The 12,180-nt window shown below is 48.0% G+C and overlaps 1 protein-coding gene across 1 annotated transcript in view; it reads right to left on the bottom strand.

Annotated features, from left to right (window-relative positions):
• The window catches only part of LOC119465122 (peroxynitrite isomerase THAP4), a 117,261-nt gene extending 105,305 nt beyond the window's left edge, over positions 1-11,956 (bottom strand). The window contains exon 1 of the mRNA XM_049655590.1: positions 11,683-11,956. Coding sequence (XP_049511547.1) covers positions 11,683-11,841 — 159 coding nt within the window. The 5' untranslated portion in view covers positions 11,842-11,956. The remainder of the gene's footprint in view (positions 1-11,682) is intronic.
• Between the last annotated feature and the right edge of the window lie 224 nt (positions 11,957-12,180).

The following is a 12,180-nucleotide window of genomic DNA, read 5'->3' as shown; positions in this document are numbered from 1 at the left end:
ATGCGCCACCACTCGCCCGTGTGCCTCGTCGTTGCGGTGCCCGTGACGGTGGTTGTGACGGTGGAGCGTCGTTGTGGCTACGTCGCTGCTGTCGCGCCGCACCTTGTCGCGACGTGGAAGCAAGAGGAAAACAGCAGGTCGGTAGAATACCAGGCCACTGCTGTAGCTGGCCCGTAACGCCTGGCCTGTCATGCCTCGGCCGCTATAACGTCGGGCTCGGTCGGCGGACAGGTAGCTCAGGCGCCCCGGTGGCCAGCAGGAAGCACTGCACCAGGCCGCTATCACAGCAGGCCGCTGGTACACAGGAGAGCAGAGCCACGAGCGGGATCCACGACCAGGTCCGCACGGTAGCAGGACGCCCGGTCGCCAGTCCTCGGGCTCGCTCAGCAGGCTGGTAGCTCAGGCGTCCCGGTCCAAGCAGGAAGCACTGCACCAGGCCGCTATCACAGCAGGACGCTGGCGCGCAGGAAAGCCCAGCCACGAGCTGGATCTCCGACCAGGTCCGCACGGTAGCTGGACACCCGGTCGCCGGTACCCGAGCCTGGAGCCGCCGTTTTGCGAGCTTGCGTTCGAGGCTGCCGCTCGCTCTCACGCTCAGCGTGCTCTCGTGTCTCACTTCTTGTTCATGGAACGCGGTGGTCTTCTTCCACTATCATCATCACCAATCCTCTTCTTGGTGCTGCCATACAATCACCATCACTTCAAGCTGGCTTGTCACGCACGTTGTCTTGGCACCGCCACACGCCACTATCCACATCATCACAGCATGTTCACATCAGATGCTACCTTGATGTGGGCTTGGCCTAGTCAAGTCGTGGCTTCAAGTTAAGGTGCATTTCTGAATATGGGGATGTGTCTGCTGTTCATGTTTTGTGCTATTTTGTTCTGGTAACATGGATAAAAACATTTAGCAACCAACTAGCCTGTCTGACAGCATAACTCAATATAAGACAGTAAGAATGAGATAGGTTCATCATTGGACTTGGGTGATGCACCATGCAATGTGTTTTGACTAGAGCTGAGGGATAAATTTTTCAATTAATTTGACGAGTTGTGTGGTTTTCTAAAAAAATAAGCATTAATTCACTGTACAGTAAAAAAAAGCTCCAACTTGTTCAATGAATCCTCAAACGATTTCCATTGTAGCTGAATATTTGCACCACCATAGTAGTAGTACCAGAGTCCTTTAATAAAGGTGTTCACAGACTCCAGTAATACAATCGAACCTCAATATAACAAACACAAATATAATGAATTATCGCATATAAGGAAGTACCTAGCAAATTTTTCTCACCAATATCAGCATGCAACAAACATATGTACAAGAAATGTCTCGTATAACAAAGGAATTTTTGTGTCAAATAAACTTCATTGCCAAGAAAATTTATGGCTGCTGGACAGTGCAGTGTCTATATATGCCACTCTGCATAAAGATGATAGAGAGTAATTTGAAGAGGAAAAGGTGCTATTAGAGTGGACTAGAATGGGGATCGATCCAGCGGACGTCTTGGCAAGCGCCGAGAGGGTGATGCAAAAAACGTTGAAATTGCAGTGGCACTGCAGTCGCCTTATCCTGAAGCTCCGGCCAATAAACGCAGGCCCCGGCTGTTTCAGCCGCACCCATTGGCTGAGGCGAGCTCATGGGCTGAGTAGCTGTCGTCTGCTCGATGCACCGTCGTTTTTGTACCGCAATGCAGCATGGCTAAAGTGCAAGCACTGCTCGAAACGTCATCTTTCAGCATTTCGTGCTATGTGGAAACAAGAGAGCAACAGCTCGTCAGCCGAGAGCAGTGATCCACTTGTCAACCGTGACAAAACGAAAAGTGACAAGTCGCCAGTGATAAGTGCTCCTACTAGCAGTTCTACGTCGGCACCTGTCCTGATGCAAACGACAACAGTGTGGGCATCCGGAGAGCACAATTCTGTTTTAGTTCAAATACTGCTTGACATTGACAGCCAGAGAATGTTAATTCGACACGACCTGTCCAAAATGCTCGACCTGCCTTTCCTCGGGACAGGAGACCTCTCTGTGCTGACGTTTGGAACTTCTAAGTGTTCCCGCCATTACAGTTTTCGAAGCATCAGGCTCAAACTACACAGTCGGTTCGACTCCTATGACATCACGGTAGACGCGTTGGAGGTACCGGAAGTCTGCACCATGAAGACTCCGGCCATAGGACAAGATCTCCTCGCACAGTCGCATGAACGCAAGACGCTTGTTGCTGATGAGCATCGACTAGGTGGGCGCCCGATACCGACAATCAGTGTTTCTTAGCGGCTCAAGACTACTCCAGGCGGTTGGTGACCGGACGAATAGAACGCCTAAGCAGTGACCTCTGTGCAGTACTCGGCTTCCTAGTGTGGGGTCGGAGGTTTGAAACGCACTACCAAAATCAATTCACATGGTTGTGAAGGCAAGGCTGAAATGCGGTTCCAAACCAACGAGCAGCAACATCAATTAGGGTCGTGCAATTGAAGCACAATTACATCTCGCGGGGCAAAACACTAGTTGATGAAAATTATGCATCCAATATGTCACCAATGGAAACATTTGAAAAAGTATAGACAATGTCATTAAAATAGAAAAATGTTAAGTCACAGGCTGTTTGCTTCCATTCACGAATAATTATGAGTACGAAACTATGCAGGCTTTCTGAACTTTGCTTGCGGCAATGCATACTGAGATATGCCGAGATTGTATTATCGTATTTAACACTGTAATGTCGTCAAAACTATCTTATGTGTCGCCATAAAAAATAATGGCAATATATACAGTGGTAACCTTATAAGACTTCATCAGTAACTTTATTTTTTAACCGCCTTTTCACTAAATATTATGTTTAAGCTATGCCTTCAGTACCGGAGAAAAACTACAGGTGGTACGCGTACTCTGCCATTATAGAATGAGGGCTATAAATACACATGGGTGTATTCATATTAGATTGTGACGCAATGTTGTGGCGAATATTCTCACTTACTCGCGCCTCATTTGTACTGTTGTGTGTGTATATATATATATATATATATATATACGTTGTGCTCTTTATATGCGATGTGAGCTGGCGCAGTTGACGACTCGGCGCAACCAAGGAGGGTTACAGAAAATTTAATGTTCTTTTTAAACCTCTCCTTGAGCGTAACAAGTCTCGAACGAAAAACGTTAATTTTTTGCCCCGCGAAATTTAGATGGCGCTGCCGTGCATGTCGTGCATTCGGGTGGGAAGGGACGAACGGCAGGCAGCACATCGTCACGTGTCAGTGGCGCACGGCGGGTGGAGAACCGCGCTAGCGCGAACTGGAGGACGACAATCGCAGGCGGGAGGCAAACGTGTAGAGCGAAGGGTCCTAGTGGTGGGGGACTCCAACGTAGCTAGGGTTGAGGAGGGCGTCCTTACAACAGTGAAGGCAGACGGGCGGGTGAGGGTGGAGGCCCAGTCAGGGAAGTGCATGGTTGACGCAATGGCAAAAGCTCAGAAGGTGGTATCGGACAACCTCGAGCATGAACATCTGGGGCGCGATCTTGTACGCGTTCCAAAATGGAACGGAGGCGTTCCGTTCCATCGAGCCGCACACGATTGGCCAATTTCAACCGCGACGTTCAAATTGACCAATCGTGTGCGGCTCGATGGAACGGAACGCCTCCGTTCCATTTTGGAACGCGTACAAGATCGCGCCCCTGGTCGTTATCCATGCTGGTCTCAACGATGTGCTGAAGGGAAGGATCCAGAACCTAAACAGACAGTTAGAGGTTGGGTTGCGTAAACTCAGAGAAACCTCTGCGAATGTGCATGTGACCATATGCACAATCCCACAGGTCCGGGGCCAGGCTAGCGGGATGGAACGGAGTGTGCTTGAGGCTAACCGGGTCATTAGGAGTCTGAGCCGACCACTTGGGTACGGCATAATGGAGGTAAACCGGGAAGTGTACGAGTCTGGCTCCCACCCTTTTGCACGGGATGGCATTCACTACAGTGGTGCCACGGGCGGGAGCGTAGGTAGTAGGATAGGGCGCCAAGCTACGGCTTTTTTGGGGGGACCCAGAGCCCTAAGGCCACCAGTGTAGACGAAGACGGACCCAGAGAGGCCCCAAGATTCAAGAAACGTAGAATCGGTAGAAGAAGAAATAGATGTAAGCACCAGGGGCAAGGTTATTCTGACATAGGGTACATTAACATGCAAGGTGGCAGGAATAGGCTGAAGTGGGAGGAGATAGACGAGCAACTAAGGCAGGAAAAGCTGATGGTATACGGGTTTGTGGAGACACATCTTAGGGACATGGAGCAACCACCCTGTAATCCTGACTATGCATGGGAATATTGCAATAGAACAGAGGGCAGCAGAAAAGGGGGTGGAATTGGTGCATTCATTGATAAAAGTATGAATTGGCAAAGGGTCAAACAGGAATGCAAAGGAGCATTTATGGCTAAAAGGGAAAGTTGCAGGACAGCAGACACTCCTTGGCTTTGTATACCTGTGGACAGGAACAAATGCCAAAGAAGAAAACAAAAAAATGCTGGAATGCATATCAAGTGACATTAATGAGCTAGGAGAAGGGTGCGAGATTATTATACTAGGAGATATGAACGCACACATAGAAGACATGGACGGGTACACAGACTCAACAGGCAACATGATGCTGGATATGTGTGAAATGCATGACTTAGTTGTATGCAACAGTACTGAGAAGTGTGAAGGGCACATAACATGGGAGGTAGGGAGCCTGCAGTCGACGATAGATTATGCACTAATGTCACATATTATGTGACATTAGTGTGACATATTATGTGATAGGCTAAATGTAATGAGCATAGATGAATATGGCTCCAGAAGTCTAGGTAGTGATCACAAAAGTATTAAGGTGAGTTTTAGAAGGGAAATGAAAGTAGGTAGGAGGCAAGATGAACAACCAGGTGGGAGGATATTTTACTCGGAAAAGCAGCTTGAAATAGCAACCCAGCAAATTGAGGAAGTAATTTCAGAGGATACAAAAACAGAATGGACATATGCAAATTTAACAGGGCTATTTGAGCTAGAGCTTACTAAGGTACGAGTCAGGACAAAAGGGAACAGAAGACGTAAACCCAAGAGCTGGTGGGATGAGTAGGTTAAGAAGGCCATAGAGAAATGTCAGGAAGCATCCAGGGAACACAGATATTCAAATCAGAGGGGTGAACCAGAAGCTGATGTAGGCAGAAAATGGAATAACTTTTTAAACTGTAGAAGGGAAGGATCACATTTGATCAATGAGAAGATCAGAAGAAAGGGGAGCCAATGGTTGTCAGAAGTAAACAAAAAGGATAGAAAGGCAGCGAAGAAATTTTGGAAACATCTCAACTCCTTGAGATGTTTCTATCTGATGCCTGAATAAGACTAGCCTAGAGCAGAAGTTTATAGTTACAGCTCAAGGTGTTCGACTAGAGGGAGATGAGGCAATGGAACATATAAGAACAATGATGACAGAAAAATTTAAAGAACGAAACATAGCATGTGCTCAATCAGGTGAGGATAGACTAGTCAGTGCAGTGGCTCCACTGGCACAAAGCGAGTGAGAAAGGGCAGAGAAGAGGGTTCCTAGTAGCACGTCGACAGGTCCTGATGGCATCCCAATTATGTTGATAAAGACATTGGACCCAAAATCTAAGAAAGCATTAAGAGAGGCAGTGAGCAAAATGATAATGGACGGTAAAGCCCCCGACGGGTGGAGACTGAGCAGGATGAGCATGATATATAAGGGAAATGGGGACAAAGCCGACATAAACAACTACCGTCCCATAACAGTGACGTCAGTGGTTTACAGGGTGGTGATGCAGATTATAAAGGACAGACTGCAGGCATGGGTGGAGAGCGAGGAGGTGCTGGGGGAACCACAAAATGGGTTCCGAAAACAAGGAAGGTTAGAAGATAATCTGTTCTCATTGACGCAGTGTATTGAAATAGCGGAAAAGGAACCCAGGCCCCTATGGCTTGCCTTTCTGGATATCAAGGGAGCCTATGACAGTGTAATCCAAAAGGATTTGTGGGACATACTGGGCACTCTAGATGTGGAAGATGGAGTAAGAAATCTTTTAAAAGATATCTATAAAAGTAACAAGATGCTTATAAAATGGGAAAACAAGGTATCTGGGCCTATAGAGATACAGCAGGGGCTTAGGCAGGGGTGCCCTGTCACCTCTGTTGTTCATGCTGTATATTCAAGGATTAGAGAAAAAATTAGAGAGGAGCGGACTTGGCTTCAACCTTTCCTATTTCAAGCAAGGAGAATGGATTAAACAGTCCTTACCAGGACTGATGTATGCGGATGACATTGTACTTATGGCTGACAGCAAGGAAGACTTGCAGAGATTAATGGACATCTGTGGTAAAGATGGAGATAGCTTAGGTTTGAAGTTTAGTAAAGAAAAATCGGCATTCATGACTTTTAATGATAATCAGGGCAGCGAGCATAGGATACAGGAGGTTACGCTGGAGGTGGTGGATAAGTACGAATATCTTGGAGTGTGGATAAACAATGGGGCTGAGTACCTAACGGAACATGAAAAATACGTGACGGCTAAAGGTAGCAGAAATGCAGCTGTGATGAAAAATAGGGCACTGTGGAATTACAATAGGTACGAAGTGGTGAGAGGGATTTGGAAAGGGGTGATGGTCTCTAGTTTGACTTTCGGCAATGCGGTCCTGTGCATAAGATCAGAGGTTCGAGCAAGGTTGGAAGTTAAGCAGCGAGGGGTAGGTAGACTGGCTCTGGGAGCACACGGAAATACACCAAATCAGGGGGTACAGGGTGACATGGGATGGACGTCATTCGAGGGCAGGGAAGCCAGCAGCAAGATAGAATTTGAGGAGCGATTGAGAGAAATGGCAGAAAAGCGGTGGGCAAGGAGAGTTTTCAGTTATTTGTACATGAGGAATGTTGATACAAAATGGAGGAAGCTAACCAGAAAACTGTCAATCAAATATTTCGACTGCAGGAGGGGTGCAAACCAGGAAACAGCGGTTAAGAAAAAGGTTAAGGAAACAGAGAGGGGTGTGTGGAAAACTGGGATGCAGACGAAATCAGCACTGGGAACATACAGAACTTTCAAGCAAGAAATTGCCAAAGAAAATATCTACGATAATTCTAGGGGAAGCTCTTTGTTGTTTGAAGCCAGGACGGGAGTATTGCGGACTAAGATGTACCGAGTCAAGTACCAAGGTATAGACACGTTGTGCTGTGCGTGTAGGGAAGAAGAGGAAACGGCTGAACACCTCATACTTTTCTGTAAAGGGTTAACCCTACAGTGCAAAGCAACGGGGCTGATTTTTTCAAAGCATTGGGGTTTAGGGACAGTGAAGGCAAAATAGACTTTAAGCGGGTAGAAATAACCAAACAGAGGTTATCTGATTGGTGGATAAAATCAAGGCAGGGTTGAAATTTCACCCACCACAAAGTACAAAATATGTTAATAGTCATGGCTAGGTGGCGTATGCCACCGCCCCATTTAAAGGGTTCAGCCTCATCCATCCATCCATACGGACTTTTATGGCAGCTTTGCTACCTTGTGTACATATTATACCTTGGCACTACCGCCAACGGTTTTCCTTTCAAGTTTATTTTGTTTTATAAATTGATTACTTTATATAGATTCGTCTTACGTGACAAACGGACGGACTTCCCGTTGGGTAGGCATAGAAATGCTTACGTTAAAAAAGCGCTCCGATAGTTCTGCTACGCTTGTTAGGAAAGCCTCTAGCGTGCGCAGCAATATACCCGGGAGATTCCCGACAGTGGCAAGGCAACGCAACCAACTGTCCTGTTGCAGCCATCGCGTGTAGCAAAAGAAACCGCCCCGAGCGTTTTGCGACGCGTTTCACATACCTCAAAATTTTTATCCCGTACGTTGCAGCGATGCATTTAAAAAAAGCGCATAGCACTGTTGGAGAACAACGAAAGAAACCGATTGCTGTCACAGCCGTGTTATGCAGCAAGTTTACGGTACTAGCTGGAGCTGGGAGAGTGCGCGCTCCTTCTTTGCGCCTGGGAAACGGCGCCGATGCGTTCGCTACATTTTTGACCGTGCTTTTGCCAGTCAAATTTTGCAGGCAGCCTGGCAACGTTGACCCAAAGTCAAGCCAACGCCTCCTATAAAGACTTTATGTATGTCTTTATTGACCCTTTTCGCGGAGCAGTTTGCTCTACAGGAACGAGATGGCGCTTTCGGCCGCGCTCCATACGTTGCCTCAGCAAATGCGCACGAATACGAAACCATTACTGCTTCTACCCTGCTACTGTGCGATCAGCTGGCGAAAATGCAACTGGATGTGCGCTAATGCACTGTGCCCAATTCATACTGCAAAATGTGTAACGATAAATGGAAGACGTGTGCGGCAGTTCGCTGCAAAAATAGTGATTCACATATTAATGAATGAAATCAACCTGTGTCGCCGCTGCTACATAAGGACTGCCTGTGTTGCCGCCCTTCGCGATGCACGGCTTTCCTCAAGGATAAAAAAATATAATTCATCCGCCTGCGCTGTATAGCTAACCTCTAAAGAAAGGACTTCAACTCCGGAACGTCGGCACTTGGGAGTGAGTACCACTCGTTACAAAATGTAGTAGTGCCACTTACTGGCATAGTAAGTTTCCCGCACGCTATCTACACACATCCACCCTTACTCGCACGAAAACTTACGCCCAGCCTATCGCCAACGTGTGAGTGAATAGGCGCACATTTGAATCAATGTGCCGAAGCATGACTGACGGCGACTACACCGACAAGACACGAATGTTGGAAGCTGAATGTTTCGTGACGGTCCACAGAGCAAGCGAGGGACTAGCGATATGTCTTTGCTACGAGCCACCGCAAAGTACCGAACATTTAAATTCCAAGCTTTGTGCACAGCAAGAACAAATTTATCACAGCAGAGCACACCCGCGAGTGATTACGCTGAAAATAAACAATCAGATAGTGGCCGCACCGAGGAACTTTACTGAGTCAGAAATATGACAAGGCGCAGGTTCAAAATGTTTGCCAAATAAAGAACGCAGAGCGCACTGATCCCGATTTAATTCATAAGCGGGAAGTTTGGACAGCTTGGAATACATTTCTAGCCCCACTTTCAGTACAAGCACCGTATACGCTGTTCACGCCGTTTGGACAAGGCGTAATCAGCTCTGAAAGCACTTGCATGTCCTCTAAAGCTGTGGCCAAAGCTTCGTGTCGTGCACGCAGTCACCGTTCTATACGATACGCGTCGAAACAGCGGTTTGCTGCGCCGCGCCGGCGTCATGCGCTTGCATTGTAAATGCGGAGGCAACGGAGGCGGCTGAGGCAAGCAATGGACGCGTCACCACGTGATCAAACATGGCAACGCCCACGGGAGCGCCGCGAAAAGGATCAATAGGAGGCGTTGGTCAAGCCACGACCTCCTCTATAAACTTCCGACCTGCTCATGCCGACGCTCCCCCTGACACCAGATTTGCTTTTGCTTGTCTTGTTTTTTTTATTTCGCCAAACTGCCACTGCATGCCGTGGCGCCACCACTTACCCCTATCGCTTCGCAATCAGTGCTGTGGCCGCATGTGCTCCGCGTGGTCTGCTTCTTCGGTTGGTGTGGTTGGTGTAGTTGATCGTGTGTCACTTAGCGACTGCACAGTCAACAACAGCATTAGGGTACGGTAGCAGTAACACCGTTTCCCGGAAATGGTGTACTGTTCCGTCGCTATCTGCAAGTCGAGCCGGCGGCGGTCAAGAATCGCGACTGGGATATCGTTCCACGAGTTTCCCTGTGACATCTAAAAATTTGTGAAAAAAAAAAAAGGATGATGGTATAATGTGGCGGACAGACAGCCAAAATGCATGTCCTTTTCAAAATGGAAGTCTGATGAAAAGGAAAAGTTTCTCTACGCAAGGTTTTCAAAACGTTTATTCCTCCTCCTCATGGGTAGAGTATCAAAATTAGTCGCACTAAATCATTTAGGCTTGGCTGTTAGTATACACAACATTCCCATGGATCAGTATAGTGCTCGCAAGAGCTGCTGAATTGAATTGTTTCTCTCCTCACGCTTTTATTTGAAGCATATTCTTAAGACGATACAGCAGAAGCAATGATGAGAGCGCGGGAGCAGTGCCGATGCGATATACGCGGCAATGCCAGCGAAGCTCGAGCGGTGGCCGTAACCGTGAGAACTAACCGTGTTAGGGATCATTTCAAAAGTATTGTAGGCGCGAATTGTCGATGTAGCAACGTAGCGGTACGCCGATAGTTATGTTGCATACTTTCATCCTTAGAAGGTCGCTATTACTATAGGCCCCGACGCGTAAAGCACGACCGTTCCTTCCGCTCGCTTTTATTTTCCCGTGTGGACAGCATAATAAAGGTAATCTTGAAACTCGAGCTTATGCAGCGGGAATTAATAGGTCATGAAGGTAAACGACTTAGGCGGATGACCGTGTACGTCGTTTATATATATGTTCTGTTCATTCGCGCTGCAGAAACTCGGGTTTCTATATCAATGTACCAACTAGTCCATGCACGAATTACCCCATGGGCTAGTTGTATCAACTAGTCAATGGATGTTGGCAGCAGCCAACGAGGCGGCGCTACACGAAATGAAGCAAGGAAATGAATATAAGGATTGCATTCTCCATGCCATGTGCTGTATATTATTTTGGTTTGTTTGTTGTTGTTACCTACGCGTTCGATCCCGCTGCAAAATCGCTCGTGCAACTAGGTCAGATAGTCAACATTATTTCGGAGCCCTCTACTACGGTCCTTCTCATGGCCAGACAGTTGCTTTGAGACGTTAAACTCCGTGAATCCGTCAATCTACTCTTTAGAAACACGAAAAAAAATTGTCGCAGTTTCACCTGAAAGGTGAAGCATCAATTGCGATAGCAAATTTGAAGAGAGCTATGCGGAGTAATGATAGCAGCTTTATCAGCTGTATAAACTTGGACATGCAGCAGCACCGGCAACACGCAGAACTGTTGTCGACGCCGTCGGCGTTTTGCCCGCGTTCGCTCAAAATGCGTGCGGCGTTGGTGACTGTTGCCGGAGCCTCTGATATAAATACACTTGGTGCCGCAGCTAAACGTCGCCTCCCTTCCCTCCCCCCCACGGCCGTTCGTGCGTCGGAAGAAGGCACGTTTGCTCTACATATATGGTGATTGTAGAGGAGGAAAGATACGCCTCCTTCTGCAGCCCTAGAACGCGCGTTTGTTCTCCGCCGTGCGTTCACTCCCCGTGAAAGCGCGCGTCCCTCGCGCCCTTTCACTCGCACATACAGCGTTCGGCGCGCGGCGACGATTTCATCTCCATTGACGTCATACGGAACCTCACGGCGACGGCGACGCCGACGGCAGAAATCTGCTTTTGAGTGTCCATATAATTGCTATCGCAATAAAACAAACAGAATAACGTGCACAGCAGTGCGCCAGGACCGCCGTGCGCTCAACGTGCGCTACGTCGCATCGTCTGCTGTGGGGATTAGTTCAGGCGGCACCTGGCGGCACTTTCGGTCTCTACGCTACAGTTTTTAGGCCCGCGCGCCGCCGTAGGGGTGGCGTCAGTGAGGAGGTCGGAAGTTTATAGAGGAGGTCGTGGGTCAAGCAGACAACATCGACCCAACCGTCTGGCAACGGATTTTTACCATACCAGTAACGATCACGTTAGAACCCTGCCCCTCGACACATTGCAACTTACCTCGCACAGTCGTGTGGAAGCTGTCGGCCTGAAGTTCTCCCTCCCAATTCGACGAACCCACTCTTTTCTTCTTAACTCGTCCCTCTTACCGGACGGTATCGTGAAGAGCTTTTTGCCAATGCCGAACCTACTTCGACATCCGAAGGCGCAGCAGCTCATTGTGGTGGACAACGCCGGCAAAGTGACGTCGCACTTGTCATAAAACTTAGTTCAGAAGCATTCGCTAACAACAAACACAACGCACACGGAAGGCCAACGGCGCAAACATGCGTTCCTCGCCAGTCAGTTAATTGACGCTTCTGAAGCATAAATGGTGGTTGTGGTAGTGGAGCGTGACTAGAGAAGGGAAACTACATGTACTAGAGTGTACACTCTGGATGGATGGATGAGGCTGAACCAGGGCTGAACCCTTTAAACCGGGCGGTGGCACTCGCCACCTAGCCATGACTATTAACATATTTGTACTTTGTGGTGGGTGAAATTTCACCCCTGCCTTGA

Source organism: Dermacentor silvarum, chromosome 9 (genome assembly GCF_013339745.2).
Source record: "Dermacentor silvarum isolate Dsil-2018 chromosome 9, BIME_Dsil_1.4, whole genome shotgun sequence".
Lineage (NCBI taxonomy): Eukaryota > Metazoa > Arthropoda > Arachnida > Ixodida > Ixodidae > Dermacentor > Dermacentor silvarum.
The sequence above is the reverse complement of the archived record's forward strand: the minus strand, read 5'-3'. Positions and strand labels throughout refer to the sequence as shown.